This window comes from Rhinolophus sinicus, chromosome 11, assembly GCF_057876585.1.
Source record: "Rhinolophus sinicus isolate RSI-liver-muscle chromosome 11, RSI-T2T, whole genome shotgun sequence".
NCBI classification, from domain to species: Eukaryota; Metazoa; Chordata; class Mammalia; order Chiroptera; family Rhinolophidae; genus Rhinolophus; species Rhinolophus sinicus.
In genome coordinates, this window is record NC_142511.1 from 14197227 (window position 1) to 14217167 (window position 19941).

General features: G+C 36.3%; 1 protein-coding gene across 6 annotated transcripts in view; it reads left to right on the forward strand.

Moving 5' to 3' along the window:
• HMCN1 (hemicentin 1) overlaps nucleotides 1-19941 on the forward strand; it is a 489269-nt gene that overhangs the window by 308256 nt on the left and 161072 nt on the right. For all 6 annotated transcript variants that reach the window (XM_074322402.2, XM_088801634.1, XM_088801635.1 and 3 more), the window contains 11 exons: nucleotides 1528-1640; nucleotides 3470-3629; nucleotides 4231-4399; nucleotides 6163-6290; nucleotides 7785-8057; nucleotides 10310-10405; nucleotides 12849-13043; nucleotides 14091-14221; nucleotides 14382-14529; nucleotides 16498-16624; nucleotides 19115-19269. In XM_074322402.2, coding sequence (XP_074178503.2) covers nucleotides 1528-1640; nucleotides 3470-3629; nucleotides 4231-4399; nucleotides 6163-6290; nucleotides 7785-8057; nucleotides 10310-10405; nucleotides 12849-13043; nucleotides 14091-14221; nucleotides 14382-14529; nucleotides 16498-16624; nucleotides 19115-19269 — 1695 coding nt within the window. The remainder of the gene's footprint in view (nucleotides 1-1527; nucleotides 1641-3469; nucleotides 3630-4230; nucleotides 4400-6162; nucleotides 6291-7784; nucleotides 8058-10309; nucleotides 10406-12848; nucleotides 13044-14090; nucleotides 14222-14381; nucleotides 14530-16497; nucleotides 16625-19114; nucleotides 19270-19941) is intronic.

Consider the following 19941-nt stretch of genomic DNA (forward strand, 5'->3'; position numbering starts at 1 on the left):
CTGTATTTCTGTTAATTATCACTGTTACTCTTTTATCACTTTGCCTCTCCACTTTTGAAAAGACTCATGAAAGGCCCTCAACCAATTCTTAAAAGAATAAATTAATAAACGCAAATGTAAATGCAAATTAAAATGACAAATAAACCAGTTACTTGTCATGTTGATTTATATAGATTGACAGTCTGGAAAGAAACAGTTCTTCTATATTCAAATGGCATCAGATTTGAAAATTGTTGTGAAATTCGCCACTGTCCTTTATAGCTGTCAAACTTAATATACATTCAGGAATATGGCTTATTCCGTGTTGTCACAAAGTGACCGCATAGCTGAAAGTGGATTGATCTGTGATGATTCTGAAAATTAAATTTTTGCTTCAGAGAGTAGTTTGGCATTCTTGTTTAGAGCTGGGAATTTGCTCCCAATTCTTGAAGAATAAAGTATCTAAAGAATAAACCCAGCCTTAGGAAAATATGAGTATGTAGCAAAGCTAATCTAAGCCTTCTAAAGAAGTTTGTGCACGAAGGTCTCTGATATCTCTTATTCTGGTAAATTTCTACTCCATGGTAGCTGTGATAATTCTAGAGAAATCTGACTTAAAAGCGAGAGACACTGAGTTGGTTGAGCTCTAGGGAGCAGTTCTAGTCTCATCTTTCGAGAGGAAGGAAAAGAAATGTCTGGTATGTACGTATTTGGCTTTCATTACGTCCCTTGTATGTACTACGAATATGTTAGGAACTTGCATGTATGGGAGCTTCTTTAATCAGATTCATTATTTTGAGAACACTGAGAACTGATAATTTTGTGCACAAGTTGGTTATGATTAACTGAGATATACACAGAACGGAGTGATTGAGATTCTTTCCCTTTTGCTTATACTCATACAATGTTAATTGTCAGTTGTTTTCTTAAGTCAAAAGGTGGCGTTATTCTTCTTAGTGAAAAATATTGACTTAGAATTGACTATTTTAGTCTTTTAAATGTAAACTCTTAAGGCTTTTCAAGCTTTACTGTTCAATTCCTTTTAAGAAAGCAAATCACTTTTTCCGGGTTAAATTCAGTAGCTTGCTAAATAATTCTTGTGTATAGATAGGTTTTTAGTGTGTAGTGACTAAACAGCCTATTTCCCTGGTGGTGGGCAGAAGTCAGCTCACTCAGCTTAATGGGGAATAGCCAATAACGAAAGATAGGTGTTACCTGTGTAACTCTTAGGATGAAACTCTATCTTGAGTTTCCAGGGAAGAATTGATTTTCTTCAGCCCTCTCTTATTTTTTGTTCAAAGTGTCAACTTATTACATATAATTTATTAGTTGATTTTTAAAGTTGTTGTTAAATTCTTCAGTTTGTAACTATTGTATTTACTTTGTTTATTACACTCCCTTACAAATTACCCTACATTTCTATCCAGAAATGTTGAGTGTCTGCGAGTTTTTATAAATAGTCGGCATATCCAAAAAATGTTCAAGTTTCAACATCTAGGGCTAAATGGAAGGAGAGATGCTCAGATTTTGAATCCTGCTTCTTTTCAGTTGTGCCAACCATTCAGCATGGACAGCAGGTACTCAGCACAATCGAAGGCATTCCAGTAACTTTGCCATGCAAAGCAAGTGGAATTCCCAAACCAGCTGTCATCTGGTCCAAGGTAAATGACCCATGTAGTGATGTCTGTTACTGTTACGGGTTATAACAATAGTTAAATATTTTTAGTCATACATGGAGCTTGTGACTGTACCATAAAGTCTTATAAAAAGGGAAACCCATGAAGTCATACTACTTGGAAGGGACCTTAAACTAGCCTTAGAGCAGTCACCTACCTGATCCTTGCATAGTATTAACACCACAGTGAACTCTACTATAGCACATTCTGCATGCCAGAAACTTCCTACGCACTTTCCATGTCCTAGCAGGTCCTTTTACCCCTTGCCTGTTCCCCTCAGCCCTCTGATTTCAGCGCAGCGCTGGTGGACAGCTCCATGCACTCTGCCAGGGTCACACGTCATGCATGTGCCTCTGGGTGTTTGGACTCAGGGCTTTCTCCAAAGCCCCGCAGGACCACTCAGCCTGCTGTGAGGTGTCCAGGACGTGTGGGGGGATTAACTCCTGTCGGAGGCAAGTGTCCTACATAAATGCCTCACTTCTCAGCCGTGGAAAGAATCCTTCTGAGGTGCATTGTTTCTTGGAGGGTCCCCAGCACATTGAAACTTATCAGCCCAGTCACAGAGGAAACCAGAGCATTGAAACCCTTTCTTAGCTTTCCTTCCTTTGTGCCAGAGTTTCCCATCTCCCTGCTCAAGGCCCTGGGGATCACTACTCACATAAACTTCCTGTCCCCAAAGCTTTGTCCCAGACTCTGCTCTCCCGGGAAGCCAAAATAAGACACATATACAAACTCATGATTCCCCTCTGTATCTCTAGTCATGGAGTTGTCGGGCTTTAACTTGTAGTTTTGCAGTGAGGAGAAAACCCATTTCCCGAGGCATTCCTTTCCATCTAAACAGCCATGAAGATGGCACACTTTTTAATTTAGTACTGGTGGATATAAGTAATATAAAATGATGACATAATTATGAAATGTGGCATTTGTATACTTAGTACAACAACTGGACTATTTTGCTGTACCATCTCATTATGTACATCTAAAAATCTCTGAAGTTGGTGGTATTAGTAGATTAAATTAAAAAGATCAGATTTCAACATTCTGGACACAAACATACAATGGTGAAGCTGATCCCCAAACTGTACAGTGTCTGGTACCGAGTAGAAGTTTAGGGAATTTTAGGACAATGTAAAAGTGAAATCTTTCCAGTCTGGCTTTTGTGCTGTGATCAAGCACAGAGGTTCAGAGTTTGGGCTTCAGAGCCTGAGTGCTGGGGTTCGAGTTCCAGGCCTACCACTGAATGACTCTGTGACCGTGGGCAAGTTATTCCACTATCCCTGTAGCTTTAATATTTTCTTCTGTAAAGTGAGGATTGTCATAGTTCCCACTCATAAGATTGTGAGCGTTAAAATGGTTAATTCATGAGAAGTGCTCAAAATAGTGCCTGGCTTAGCATTACCACTGTCTCATCCCTTACTATTATCATTACCCCCTCCATTTTTAAAAAAGATGTTATTAAAATGTAGCTAGCAGACAATATTCTATTAGCTTCAGATGTACACCATAGTGATTCAACATTTATATACCTAAAGAAATGATCACCATGGTAAGTCCAGCAACCATCTGACACTGTACCACGCGATCACAATCTTATTGACTATATAGCTCTGAAATGAAGGGGACACAGTTTTGTGTGCAGAAATATCACCTTTGCTTTATTTGTTTAATTTTTTTCTTACAAATAACTTTCTTCAAATTAGTGTGTTTTTAATCTCATGTTTCCCCCTTGGAGATTTTTTTTTCCTTCCTCTTCCAGACATTAAGTCACTCTTTATTATCTTAAAAAATACTTTGCTCTTTGTTGTGTTTTGCAGAAAGGCGAGCTGATTTCCACCAGCAGTGCTAAGTTTTCTGCAGGAGCTGACGGAAGTCTGTATGTGGTATCCCCCGGGGGTGAAGAGAGTGGGGAGTACGTCTGCACCGCCACCAATGCAGCCGGCTACGCCAAACGGAAAGTGCAGCTGACTGTCTATGGTGAGAGCTCCTGGAGGAATGTTTTTCTTTGACACGGTCTGTCTGGGCCAAAACTCTCATTTCTCTCCCAAATAATGTTACCGGAGAAAGGGTAACATTAAAGTGAATTTTGTTTTACAAAAAAGCATTTTTGCTGTTAACCAGCGTCTCCTTTACTTAGATTCAAATTTAAAGGGAGAGTAATTGTGTAACCTTTTGGAAAAATTTGAAGGTGTTGTCCCAAAGAGTGTGTTTATTGAATCCAACCCTCTTCAGAAAACACCAGTTAGTTAAAACTCCCCACAAAGCCAAACCTCAGCTATGTGTTGGTTAGCACTCTGCCTAGAGGGGTTCCTTGTACAGATGACAAACGCTAAAAGGACATTGCAGCTGACTTCTTCATTGTGTCATGAAGGAGAAGCTAAAAAGGGAAACTTTCTAATCATTCTCCTTTCAGCTCTCACAATAAATGTATTAATGGAAAGTTTTAGATACGCCCCAAAACCTCGGAATAAACAGCATCTTTTGGTCAATTATCTAAGAATATTTGTCGTCCACATTTTAATGTAAATTGAATGTTTTCAATGTACTATTTCCCTTCCAAAACATGTGTTTATTTTAGTAAGGCCCAAAGTGTTTGGAGAGCAACGAGGACTGTCCCCGGACAAGCCTGTTGAGATCTCCGTCATCGCTGGGGAAGAGGTGACACTTCCATGTGAAGTGAAGAGCTTACCCCCACCCATAATTACCTGGGCCAAAGAAACCCAGCTCATCTCGCCATTCTCTCCAAGGTAGGAGACCTGGGACGAATCGCAACACAGGAAAACATAATTTCTCAGACTAGATAGTTGTACCTACTCAGGTTTTTAAATGTTTCAAAAAATAACTTTTGAATTTGAGGTAATTCACACATACATTGGAGCCTATAGAAAGTACATATGCCTTCCAAATCATTCTTTACTATCACAAATGCTAACACTAGGCTTTGCTATAATTTTCCATGGGTGTATCTTACAAGGTCGTTGTTAAGATGGAGCATGTGTTTACATTGACTCATGTTAACACAAAGTGCATGTTACACATAAAGTTCCATTAATCCCATAGGACAACAAAACACAATAGGTACTCGAATGTCTAGGATTTGACATCATTAGATGGTTTTGTAAAACTCTTGATGAAACCCTTAGACACATGAAGAGCCCCTGAGACAATATGTTTGATACGCTAAGTGACATGGAAAGCAGAATGCCAGAGCCTCTAAGAGCAGAGCCTTTGTTGCCATGTAGGTACATGTTTCAATTTACTCTGCCACTTAAAGAAAACTTGCCTGAAACTTTTGGCAGTTTTTCCAGTGGATCTCTCTGAACCTCAGATGTCTTGTTTATGAAATGGGAATAATACTTACCTGAAGGATTATATAAGATAATGTACATATATTCCACAGCCCCTGTCTCTAGTTATGAAGAAATGGTAGCAATTACTGTTTTAACTCAATATCCTGCCATAAGTTACTAGTGAAATAAGAATTATAGTTTCTAGCTACTGTCTGTTTGTTAGACTTGTTATGAAGCTACAAATTCATGCTGCTATAGTTTCCACTACCACTGCTGAGGAAAAAATAAACAAGTAAGAAGTACTTTACATAATTTTACTATTCTTTTGGAAAAATATTTGCTTTGAATATTTTTATATAAAAGAAATTCCATATTACAGATAAAGATGAAGTTTCATATGAATTTTTATGTTGTGCATTGTATTAAGTAGTGCTCTAATTTTATGTATTTATTTTTCCCATGTGGTGAGTCAGTTACCCAGCCCATTTTTGAATAGCCAATCCTTTCCTAGCTTTTTGTAATATCACCTCTGATATTTGCATAGTACTTGTTGAGTTTCTTATATATGCTTAATTCTTTTGGGGGGGTGTCTTTATGCTTAACTATTTACCCATTTGTCTGTGTCTAGGACAGCAGCACACTTTATTTTTCTTAGTTTTATAAGAAATTCTTGATATTATGTAGGTCTACCTGCCCCCTCCTTAAAGCTATTTTAATACAATTAATATAATGACGTTTTTATGTATAGGTCTGATTCACCCCACTATATTATTTTTCTATACAAGGAATATATTCAATATATATTTGAGAATTACATACATATATGTCTCCTTTTGCCCTTTATTAATTTAACATGCTAAATTTTTTAATGAAGCTTTTTAGAAAGAACAATAAAGTATTCAAAATATATTTAAAATTTACTAAAGTATACATTTGCTTTGTACTTGCAATTTAATAAAGCAGAGAGACACATAATTTGATGGTTTCAGACCATTAGATTAGATTTAAAGGAAAGCAAATGCTGATTTCGTATTTTCAAGAACATCATACAGAATACACAAGATAATTATGAAATTAAACTGGCTTTTAAGGTATATAGAAATGACATTGAAATGGGAGAGTTGTTTCAAAAACTGCGTGGATGGTAGTAATTTCACAATGCACACGGGATATTTAAGTTCTCATGTTCTATAGTCTCCTATGTGGTTTCTTTATTTCAGACACACATTCCTACCTTCTGGTTCAATGAAGATCACTGAGACCCGTGTTTCAGATAGTGGGATGTATCTTTGCGTTGCCACAAACATTGCTGGGAACGTCACTCAGTCCGTTAAATTAAATGTTCATGGTGAGTTTTGAAATGAAGGCACAGATGTCTGTGTCCTGGCCAAAGGGAAATCCATCCTCCCAGTTTCTTTGTAGGTTAACTTCCAAAATGTGTGTAGAGTAATTAGAGAAAAGTTTTCTAAAATCTGAGACATGATTTTCCTTTATTTACTCTGAAAAGTTTATCTTCCTTCTATAAACAACTCTCCCCTTTTTCCTCAAATGAACAATACTGAGATTTAGGATCTCAATTTTGCTAGATGTGCACATTTATTTATGACTATTGTTGATGTACAGTAATAAAATTTTGTTTAGACGGGTGGATTTCTGTAGACATGAATGTGTGTTCTCAAGGGAGAATTTAATAGTACTTAAATGGTCATTTTCACTGTTTAAACTGAAAACATTCTGCTTCCTAGGATTCTTTGCTTTAAAACTGTCTAGTTAGTCTGTTTTATTTTCTCAATTTATCATAGTCTGTCCAATTATTCATTTAACCAATATGTATTTGATGAGTTCGTCCTCTAAGCCAGACATTGTATAGGTGCTGGATATTGAAATATCGTAAGAAATTTCCTCTGATAATATTGACCTGACTTTACTCTCAGATTAATCACTACTATAGTATTCTATTGATCGTGAGAGTTGAAATCTGATGAGAGTTCTTTGTTTACTAGTTCTAGGGCGTTAGACATATTAGTAACCTCTCTTATCTTTAGTTTTCTCTTTTATAAAATAATGACAATAATACTATCAACCTTATAAAGTTGTCAGTGACAACCTGTAGAAAGTATTGGTTAAATATTAAGTTTAAAAGAAAGGACTGAGGAGGGCTCGTTAGGGATGTAAGGGACATAAATCCTAATTATATCCTTGTGAATCAATTTGATTCTTTAGCACACAGTGAATGCCTGTGGAACCCAATAATGCTTGCCAGTTTTTTGATAAATGATTTCATTTAAATTTCTAGAGGAAGGTAAATAAAGAGAAATAATAGAGACTTATCTTGATTTTCTTCTATGAAATTAGCAAATGCTTTTATGAGAAACTTTTCTTACTGTCTGGCTAAACGTTCCACAGTTCCACAAAGATTACAAAATCTAAGAGCACACAGAGAGAAATGCTTTTTGTTTTACTCTCTTATATTATAGAAATTACCTGGATGGCCTTTTAAGACGGTTTTAAATCTTAAGTTGTTTGTAAGTTAAAGGAAACCTAACGTTTTTAAATGCTTGCTCTTCTTCAAGTTTCCAATGAGGAATTTTGTATTCATTATTTCCCATTATCCTTGCATTATACTGGTATTGAAGAGGTTATTTTGCTTGGACTGTCAAGAAAGCAGGCCTCAGGAAATTTACTAACTTGCCCAACATCACACAGTGAGTGGCCTGGGTCCCAATCCTGATATAGTTCTACCGTCTCATGCTGCCTCGTGCTAAAGGGCTCTCATTTAAAGTGAGAAAAGGAAGGCATTTTTTAAAAAAAAATTGGATTAGTAATGCTCAGTTGTTTCTAGTTCCTCCAAAGATACAACGTGGCCCTAAACTTATGAAAGTCCAAGTTGGTCAAAGAGCGGACATTCCATGCAATGCTCAAGGGACGCCTCTTCCTGTAATCACCTGGTTTAGAGGTGGAAGCGCCGTGCTGGTTGATGGAGGGCAGCATATTAGCAATCCAGATGGAACGTTAAGCATCAATCAAGCCACGCTGTCAGATGCCGGCATATATACATGTGTTGCTACCAACATTGCAGGCAGTGATGAGACGGAAATCACACTTCATGTCCAAGGTGATTTTTGGCATAGGAAAATATATGTATGGTGGGGGTGGGATTGGGAAAAACTCCTCAAATCTATACAAAATATAGTCTGGGATCACTTTTGGAAGATTTCTATGTAACTTTTATGACTCCTTTACTTAACTTTGAAAGGAGAACCATTCCAGAAAGAAACGAAACCATACTGTTACTAAACCTGCATCCATTTTTGGATGTTTACTTTTGAAAATGAAATTGCCATGTATAATGTAGATTATGGAAACAATCTTAGCTAAGTGCCCCACTCGCTGTATTTGGTTTGGAAGAAACTGTGGGCAGAGTTGGTTGGCGCAGGATTTTGCATCTTAGTGGTTGGGTGCCCTCAATATTGATCCCCAGGAAATCTAGGTCCATTGTTCTCTCTGATGATGTCAGTCTTGTTTATTCCTTCAAGCTACAAATATTTATCAAGCTCCTGCCAGGTGTCTGTCATGTTCCAGGCAGTGAGGAGAAAGTAGTGACAAAGGCAGAGCACCTGCTTTTATGAGCTGTGAGTAGGCAGAAAGCGAGCAAACAAATGAATAAGAAATGCAGAACGTGAGAGGTGCTGGGTAGAAAAATTAAAATAGGGTGATGCTCCCAGCAGTTGGCTACTTTAGATTGTCAGGTTGGACTCCTCTGAGGAGATCATATTTAGGGTGAGATCTTGTTGACCAGAAGGAACCAGCCGAGTGAAAATCAGGGGGTTGAGCATTCCTAGTCAGAGAGAATACCAGTGCAGAAGCAAGAAGAAGAAGAGAGAAACAGGTATCGTACTTAGCAGAGTACTTTGTATTTCGTACCTGGCACATCGCAATTCTTTTTGGATGGATGGCTAGGACATTGTTGGAGAGCTTGACCAGTTCATTCATTCATTCAGCAACCTTTATTGAGTGCTTACATTTATGGTTGCATAGGAAGATAGACATTATAAAATAATCTCATAATTACAACAATTTGGTTAGTGCCATCATGAAATGGTAGAAATATCTATATAAATTTTTAACAGAAAGATAAATCAAAGAAGGCTTCCTTAGGGTAGGGACATGCCAGATGAGGTTTGAAGAATGGGTGGAAGTATATTAGGTGATGGGCAAGGGTGCAGTAGGATGGGGTGGGGAACCTTCCAGGTCATAGAATATGAAGAGGAGAGAATGTGATATTTGGATACACTGGGGTAAATAATAAATTAACCAATAAAAGCCAGCTGGCTGCATTCCAGAATGAGTGCTGAATGATACGGGGTAAAGCGGGACACATAATCATGAACCAGATTATCCAAGACCTAGGAACCGAGATTAAGGTGTTTAGACGTTTTCCTAAGTGCAATGAAAAGACTTAGAGGCCTTATTACTAGAAAAGTGATGCATCAGATTGGGATTTTAAAAGGTCACTTTTTGGGAACAGAATAATTTGGCCAGGGAAGTTGAGGGGAAACAGCTGGAAACTTGAAGTTGCTCAGGCAAAAGATAATGATAGCTGGACTTGGGGAAAGAAGGGTATGGATTCAAAACAAATATTTAGGAGAGGAATCATTAGGAAATGGTGACAGGTTATAGATGGAGAGTGAAGGAGATGGAATGACTCCCCAATTTATTCATGAAATGGATGGTGAGGCTGTTCAGAGAATTCGGATACACTGAGGGCACACTGGAGAAACAGCAGGTGTGAAATTTTATCCTACAGCCAAAATGAATAAAAGTAATTATTTTAATCAGGAAAGCCATACGATGAGACTTGTGGTTCAGAGAGAATATTCTGAGGATGCTGTAGAATATGAATCCAAATAGACACATGTTTGAGAAAAGAACACCGATAAGAAGCCTATTGAAATAGTTCCGGCAAGAGAAAGTCAGGGTTTGAAATAAGTGGGGGCCCTAAGGATAGAGAGGAAGATACAGATATGTGAACGTATGTGGCACTATGTGACTGATTGGATGTGGAAGTCAGGAGTCAGGGAGAACGTCCTAAGAAACACCAGGTAGAACATAATGCCTTGACTGAAGGAACAGAGGAAACCAAACAGGATTGTAGGAAGCATGAAATATTGAATTTTGGGGGGACATTTGGAGTTGTAGATCCCTGGGTCATATCTAGGTAGAAATATCTGGCAGTTAGAAATATGAGTTGTATTTAAAAGAAGAATCAGGAATGATAGCAACTCACTGATGTAGGTGGTTGATGATGCTTCATGGAGTGATATTTCCCAAGGATAGCCTGTGATAATGCATTTATTTTTCTAATAGAACCGCCTACACTGGAAGATCTAGAACCTCCATATAACACTCCGTTCCAAGAAAGAGTGGCCAATCAGCGCATTGCATTTCCATGTCCCGCAAAAGGTATGTAAAACTCAGACATACAGACATTGGTGTGATGTTACAGTGTCCTCGAATTCTGTATTGAGCCCAAAACATCATTTTTATAAAATTCCACTTGTAAGTCCTTGTTACTACATTTGCGCATAATAGAAATTAATCCCGTTTTCCAATAACAGCCCTCTGAAGAGGTAAAATTCCCTCCCGGGAATTGTATTGTCTTCCATGGAAAGACCTGACATTCTCTCAAACTTGCCTCATGTAGTATGTTTTCCATGTAGTTCACACTCTTTCCTGTCACTTCTTAGTTCATTCCATTTTGACAAGATTTCTCTTTAAAATGTGGCAGCTAGTGCTATTCAAGATATTCCACTTTTATCTTGCTCAGTGAGAAGTATAAATGAGTTCTGTCCCCCTATTTATTCTGGATACTTCTCTTGTGAAAACCTCTTTTCTTAGATTTACCCTGTGCTGGGAATTCTAGAGCCGGGTTGTAACTTGGCTCTCAGAGGCTTATTCAAGGGCCCTCTCTCCCTGAGTTTCTGGGTTTTCTATCCGCCATGTTTCCTGGCCAAAGATTGTTATTATCTCTCCTCAGGGGAATGTGAGAGGCACTGTCGCTATTACCCTTACTCTGGATGCTCAGGAGGTAGTTAAGAACATCCTGTCGGTCACATGTGCATTTATCTGCAATGACTCAAATGGGTTTGTAGCAGTTCTGGAAAAACCAAGCAGTATTCTTTCCCTAACTGTGAGGAGGGCCCATATGGCTGGTTGCATTAGCGCCCCCACGTGTGCCTCTTAGCAGTTGTTCTTGGACACAGCCCCAGTGAAGGTCCTCATGGCTGCCTCTGTTTCCGGAGCAAGATTTTGCATCTCTCAACTACTGTTGAAAATTCTCACCGGTGATTATTTTCTACTAGCTTAAAAGATAACGATAACAAACTTTTCAGATATCAAAAGAAGTATCAGTAACTATTCCCAGAGCCAGGTAGGGAGAGGAAACCTTTAGAAGGGTTTAAGTTCATGGAAATATGTGGGCGCTCCCTATGGCTAGCCCCCTGCCAGGGGTCGGTATTGTTCCTTGCTCCCTACTTGGATCCCTAACTTCTAAGCTGGCTTGCACTTCCCTTTTTCAAGCTGTTTTGACTTCCTTTTGTGAATTTCATCTTGTCAATGGCTATTCTGCCATTGATAAATTAAAGATAATGCAACTTATTTGTTTGCTTGCTCATTTGTTTTTTTTTCATTTATTAACTTAACAAATATAAATTGAGGAGTCTGAAATCCATAAAAGAATCAGTGGGCTGTCACACCTCTTTTTTCCTTGACAATATAGACAACTGCGGTCCATCAGTTTTACCTTCTCTTTCTCACCAGTCCATGTTTTACCATCAGCACAATGAAATAGGCCAACTTTTTAAATTTATTTTTCTCATAGATATATCGTTCATAGTCCCTTTTATAAGTCCTTAACTCAATTTGAGTTTAGCCTTAATGACACATTCTGTATTTTCCTGCCATTTTTTGTACTTGTCTTTGATTGTATGACCATTCTTTAATATTTTTTATTTTCCTTTAATATAAAATGATTAACAATGTTTTTTGCAATAATTGATTTTATTTAATGTACTTTCTTTATATCTTTATAGGATGAAGTAAATTTCAAAGTACCTATAATAGTGCCTGACACATTGTTTGCTAAATAAACATTCTCAGTACAAAGTTAATGTCTGTCTATTTTCCATATGTCCATTGGCTCATTATGTACTTTAGGATGGTTTTATCACTTGTACTCACAAGCACATCACTTTCATTTACTCTGTTGGTCATAAATAAATGCAAGAAATTAATTCTGCTCACTGCTTTCTCAAATCTCTTTTCAGCATAAAAAGTAAAAAATTATTCTATTGTCTTATGTTTAACAGCATGAGATCTCCAGGAGACCTGTGGGTAGTAAAAATTCTTCATCTCCACTATATCAGCCTATTTGAAATGTGAATTATAAAGCTCAATTTCTTTACATCATTTATGCATTCTATTTGGTTGGGAATCGTCATGCTGTGTTCCTATGATAGTATCATATTTTTGCTCTTCCTTTTATTTTCAGCCAAAAACTCTCCCTGTATCTAGTCCCTGTGATTAATATAGTCATTTTCCATGAACTTGCTCAAGAAAATGCTTTGCTTTGCTTACTATCATCTGAATATCTTGATAAAACAACTCTGATCAAACTCTACATTAGAGGCCACAGGTCTCTTAAAACTAATCAGGAATTAGAGGTGTTAAATACCATAATCTCTTTAAAATTCTATGGTAGGAGACATACCTTAAAAAGTAGCATTGTACGTTAGGGTACAAATTACAGACATAAGAAAAAAATTTATTTCTCCTTAATATACTTACATATTTAATAGTGGTTTCTAATTTTGTTGTAAATATCACAAGACTTTAATTTCTTGTTTAGGTACCCCCAAACCGACCATCAAATGGTTGCGGAATGGTAGAGAGCTGACAGGCCGAGAGCCTGGTGTTTCTATCTTGGAAGATGGCACTTTGTTGGTTATTGCTTCTGTTACACCATATGACAATGGGGAGTACATCTGTGTGGCAATCAATGAAGCTGGGACCACCGAAAAAAAATATAACCTCAAAGTCCATGGTAAATATAGATAAAAATGCTAAAATCACATAATTGAATATGTGACATTTTCAAATTATATATGTTATTCTCTCAATGTAGTATTATTTAATATTAAAATGAATAGAAATGTTATTAAACAGAAAACAGGTCATCTGATCACATTTATTTACTGATTGATTTGATTTAAAATTTTATGTAAATCTTTATTGCGATTTTATAACATTGAAAATTCAAATGGTAGAAAAAGATACATAGTCAAAAGTCTCATGACCCTGAACTGAGCCATCTGTACTTATCCTTCCTAGGGGGAAAGAAAGTATTAGTTTTGTATGTATGTGAGTGAGTGCATGCCTCTGTGTGTGTGTGTGTGTGTGTGTGTGTGTGTGTGTGTATCTTCCCAGAGATATTTATGCATATGCAAGGAAATATGAATATATAATTTATGTGTATAAAAAGGTACACATATAGTAGAACATTATATCCATTACTCTGTACCTTGTCTGTTTCACTAAAAAAAAAATTCTATCTTGGGGATTGTTCAATATTCCTAGCTCTCATGTATACCTACATAGCATTGTACTGATTTTCTTGACCTTTCTCTATTAATGGTAAGCATTTAGGTTGTTACCAATTCTTTGCTATTATAACTAACACTTCCGTGAAAATCTTATACACTTGTCATTTCATCAAAGGGTATGTGCTTTTTAAAATTGGATGGATATTGACTTTCATAGACACTGGGCAATATTCATTCCCATCAAGAAAGTAATGAGCCCCATGTGACTTATTAAGACCCCAGGAGTTTGTATTTTAAGTGGTATGTGGAACACATAGGTTCTCCTTTATATTTATCCTAAAGTTTATCCTTAATTCCAAACTCTGAAATAATAATTAAAGGAAACATTCAATAAGGGTTACTTATAAACATATTGGTGGAGACTTTTCACTTTATATTATGGTACATGCTTAAATATGACCAGCCTTTCTAGCTATCACATGTCTCAGAATTTGTTTAAATAATAGTTACAATAAAATTATCTAGCCCTGGTTCCTCTCTTTTTGCAGTCCCTCCAGTAATTAAAGATAAAGACCAAGTAACAAACGTGTCGGTGCTGGTCAATCAGCTGACCAATCTCTTGTGTGAAGTTGAAGGCACTCCATCTCCCATCATTATGTGGCACAAAGATGATGTCCAGGTAAGTGGAAACACCCAAATCTACATCATTCTTCACCTCTGCCTCTCAAATGAATCGTTCAGTTGTGACTTCTTAATAATAATATCGAAATTTTACTTCGATTTTAATTATGCATTTTTATTAGGACTGGAAATAACACTGACCGTTTTGGCCTTTAAAGGTGACCGAAAGCAGCACTGTTCAGATTGTGAACAATGGGAAGATATTAAAGCTCTTCAGAGTCACTCCAGAGGATGCGGGAAGATATTCCTGCAAAGCAATGAATGTGGCAGGCACCTCGCAGAAGTATTTTAACATCGATGTGCTAGGTGAGGAAAACATTCTTGTAAAAAACTACCATTCAGATGCTTTCCTTACATAGGACAGAGCTGATGGAAAGAGTAAAGAGATAAAAAGTTGATAGGAGAAATATCATTCATATCACTCTATCATTGTTTTTGTCTTTAATAATGGTTAAAAGAAACCATATGATATCGAAAGTGTAAAGGCATTTTTTGTTTATCATGCAGTGAAGTCTATGGTTATTTGGTCTATTTTGTACATCAAATAGTAAATTACTACTTTCATCAACTTCCCCATTTAGGCTGGCAGGAAATTCTCTGGGTAGTAACTATAGACGATGATACAGAGTAAAATTCACTCACGCTAACAACATCTCCTGAAGCTGTCAGATTGTACTTGAACCAGGGAAGGTAGAAAAATCCACCTTCCCCTGCATTCTAATTAATTATTGTAACTAAATACCTCAGCCCTGATTCTAATTAAGGGGGGGGGGAATTCTGGGAGTGGGTAGTAGCTGTAATAAATTGGGGTATGAAACATTTTTAATTTGTTAATGGTAATCATAAATTTAAAACTTTAGAATGTGTGAGATTATGTTTGCCAATATAAGTTTACATTGTAATAAAATGACTTCCTCTCTTTTCAGTATTTTGCGCATCAAAATGGGCGTAGGGGTGGCAGTGAGGTCTAGGAATGATGCTGCGTTAAAATTACTGTGCATGAGCTACTATACCATAAAAATAGTCCCTCCCATTTATCTTCTCAAACCCTGCAGTACTTTGCATGTCTTCTACCAAAATTACCATTATTATCTTTAAGTATAGGCTATAAAAACTAAGTTAATATAAAAACTATCATTAATCTCATTGGCATTATTTCTCTTGACACTCATTTATTTGGAATTCTTCCTGTGTGCTGATGACTCCTAAATTTTTATCTCCAGCTCAGACTTCTCTGAATTCTAGTGATTTATAGCTAATCTTCTCCACAGACCCTGGACTTGAATATCTTAGTGGTGTAGCAAACAGAAAGGTCTCAAGGAATGTCTATCCTGGTCACCTCAGTGATGCCTGTCATCATAGAGACGGCACCTCCATCCAGCCACTTGCTTCTGCCAGGACCTAGCACTCATTCTTCCTACCTCCCTGTCCCTGACCCCTTAATCTACATCTTCTTACGTCGACTTCCTAATTCCATTTTACATTTTTTATCCTTTCCATTTCCACTGTGAAAATATTATTTCTAAATGAATTAATGTAATAGCCTCCTAACTGCTCCCCTTCATCGACTCTTTGCCACTGGAATCCACTCTTCATTTAACAGCTAGTGTGGCCTTAGCTGATCTGATCACAACCCTCCCCTACTGAAACCCTGTAGTGGTTGGTCATTGTTCTGAAGACGAAGACCAAGCACCTTAACTTGATGTGAAGGAGAGGATTACAAGGTCAGGAAGGCATACAGGTTCTTCGGTATGCTTGATAACTCCAAAAATAAAAATTAACATAGTCAACATTGTAGATCATATCCAATTTTAACACAGGAGCCCTTTAAAAGAGACCGGAGTAATATGTTTCAAACAGTGCTATGGTGTAATATGTAGAATTTGAACATTATACGATTGACATCAGTTATCTCATTCATTATCTAAAATGTATAGCAGTAATAAATTGTATTATATGAGCGTCACTGCTCACTAATATTCTAAACTCCTTTCATACATAGGTTTAATCCTCCTCAAAATGAGCAAAATGAGTTCTGTACTTACTATAATTCTTTCAGATAATTGTCCTGCTATCCAGTCTTTCATGAGTGTGTTCCTATGTTTAAATTTACCATTTGGTTCCATAGATGTGATATGAAAATGGATTATTGTGTGATATTTTTAACAATAAGATCTTGTTGAACTGCTATTGAAATCACTGATTATCTATTCTCCTTCCCCCTACTCTTTTTGCTAAGTCATAGATTCTCATGATAAAATGTCTTTTTTCCAGTCCCACCTACCATAATAGGTGCCAACTCCCCAAATGAAATCTCAGTTGTCCTCAACCACGACACCACCCTTGAATGCCAGGTCAAAGGTACGCCCTTCCCAGTGATTGGCTGGTTCAAAGACGGCAAGTGAGTATCTTTTCTGAATTTGTTGCAAGAGTCCAATAAATAGGAAATAGATGTGTAAATGCATGTGGATTTTCTCCCTCTTAATTATTTCACCAGAGTATTATTCAATGAATGTGAAGGAAAACCAATATTGCTCAAAAAATGGTCTCAAAGTCTTGTAATACCTTTCATCCTTATGAATTACAAAGCTCTTTATAATTGCTGAGAATGCATTTTAGAAACACAGAGAAGCTCAAATGTGTTAGACACTAAATAATCTGTCCCCAGGCTAAGAATGAAAAATGCAAGGTCCAAAGACAGATAACTTTGCCTTCATATAGAATTGTTTGAATGATTAAAAAAGAAAATATGTTTATGACAACAAGATGAATACTTAAGCTTAGTTCTACATATGGACAAAAAGGAACCAACACAGAAGAGCAATTAGATATTTCCCAGACTTTAAGTTCAAGGACCGTTGAGATTTGCCCATACTGATATTGCTCGTGGGAGCTTATTTCTCACAGCATGGTCACAGTTCATGTATTATAGTTTCTGAGAGCAGTAGTGCAAGACCTAAGTAGCAAAGGGTAAAGATGTGCAGTGTATGAAATAAAGGATTTTATGCAAACTTTTAACAAATCAATAAGAAAGACAAACTACAACATAGAAAATGTATGGAGGGTATGAATAGGCAATTAAAAATACATAGTTAAGCAACACTTGTATTAAAAAGTGGTCACCCTCAGTAATTTGCAGAATGTAAACAAAAATAATACACTTTTGTTTTTCACAGGTCAGAATGGTAGAAATAAAAAGGGGTTGAAATTATAAAGTGTTGGCTAGTGTGGGAAATCAGGATATAGTACGCTGATGGGAGAATGTACATTAGTTCTCTGAAAGGCAGTTTGTTGATATCTATTAAAATTTGAATGCTCATATGCTATAATGTAGCAATTACACTTTCAAGATCTGGGAGCGGGAAGTAGTCATGGGTGTCCAAAGCAAAGCTTGGATGGTCATATTCCCTGCAACTTTGTGATGGCAGAAAGGTAAAAAATGACTAAAGAGAACAGGTAGGTAACTTATGGCAAGGTGGTATTATGAAACACTGTGCAGCAATTAAAAAGAGTAAGATCAAACTATATGTACCAAAAGTATCTCCATAGCTATTGTTGAGTAAAAAGAAAAGCAGAGCAATGACATAGCATCACTTATGTATAAAAACTTTCGATTCCTTTGGAAGTACATTTACAGGGGAAAGTGTTTAGGAAAACATGTGGAAGAAGACCAATCACACTATAATGGTGAGAAGTCTTGAGAAAAGACTCCCATTAGGGAAAATAAGCCAAGGAGAACTTTTCTTATTGTAACGCTTTTTTGTTTAAATTTTTATGTTACTTGCTTAATTAGCAATCAATAAAAATTTTAAAGTTACTTAAGTTTAAATAACATTACCAATTATTCACTTCCTTTAAACACTTAAAATGCATTTAACTAAGGTACTTTATTCTCTAAGCTTTTGAGAACATTATGTAAAATGTGATATCAAGAAATAGTAAAAGATGCTACTATAGAAAATTAAATGTTTCTGTTTAATCTTGTAATCTGACTTCTGGTTTATTAATGTAGCTGTGCATCTAATTATTTATCATGTTGCCAAGTCACTGCAACTTTTTAAAAACTAGCTATGGGTCTTCCTAAAAGAAGATCAATGCATTTTAAAGGTACGACTGTTGGGAGATCATAGACTTCAAAAACGATGGTGTTTCAAGTATTAAATAAAGCTGCTGCCTATTATATAAAGAGAGTATTATATATTAATAGTAGTTATTAAGTAACTGGATAGTATAAAAAGACTTCTTTGATCACTATGTGTGAGCATAAATATCTTTAGGCATAAATATCTTTCAGTATTCATGGTTATAAAAGCAGTTATATTTATTACAATGTCTACTTTTTGGAAAAGTTGGCATGAGCAGTGCCTTTAGTAAGTAATAATCATTCATTCTCTTGTGAATACTTTTCCAGGTATTATAATGATATTGGTTTAAAAATAATATTGGTTGTCCTAGTGAAGCTCCTACACTCTTAGTTTTTCTTTTCTAAGTGATGGTAGAAATAATGGCTATGCAAACCAAAAACAAACAAACAAACAAACAAACAGTCCAGAAGAAGAAAAAGAATAAGGGATGAATGAATGAAGCAAATAATGACACTACCGGGTTTCTATTAATATTCTTCAACAATTTAAATTTGAAATGAAGAAGCATTTCATTTCAAAGTGATAATTATCTAATGTTCATTAGTAAAGTTGTTTATTAATTCCATTGTTCTGAATAGGAGTACTAATCACATCATTATGTGTATTTTTTAGATTTATACTAAAAAATTCAACTTTGATTCATATTTTTAACCTCAGATGACTTAATGCTTTTTGTTGTGATTAATAAGAGAGGAAACACAGGAAAATAAAAATAGACCCATGGAATAAAATTTTGTATTTTCTAGGCCTTTATTTTTGGGCGATCCCAATATTGAACTTCTAGACAGAGGACAAGTTTTACATTTAAAAAACGCACGAAGAAGTGACAAGGGGCGTTACCAGTGCACTGTGTCTAATGCAGCTGGCAAACAAGTCAAGGATATAAAACTGACGGTGTACAGTAAGTGTGACTTTCTTATGTTTTTTATTATTATCAATTCTCAATATAAATGGAAAAGCCGGGTTTACTCTGATGTTAACTGCTCTTTTATTCATACTGAATAATTTGGAGTGCTACTTGCTTTAGAAGGAAGAGCCTGTCTTCATGTGTTTTAAGCTAGAATGTTACATCCAATTTTAATGCATTTTACCATTATGTATGGATTTCTTCAAGTGGTCTAGTGGTTTTCATAGCATCTCACCTAACAGGTCAAAAATTTCCTAATTGCTTAGTCTATACATAAATCAAACGTCAATATCCTTTAAGGTGAAAAAAAAAAAAAGAAAAGAAAAGAAAGAAAATAATCCTCTTAAAAGAGTAGAGATGCATGACACAGAATGTAGCTGATGGTATCCCAACTCAGTTGCTCTATTTTCAGTCCATCTTGGTATTTATCCTGATCACGTTGTAGTATTTTAAATGTCTTACATTGTGCTGCTATTTTTTCCCCACTAAGTCCCCACCAGAGATATGTAGCCCTCATTTCACTAAAATTCTCAATATCCCCTAAGGAAGGTGACTGGCAAAGTCATTTTACTTTTTAGACACAGAACCATAAGGAAGACACAAGAATATTGTGTTGCAGGCATAAAGAATTAACAATAGAAAGGAATGACACTCAATAGGTCAGTC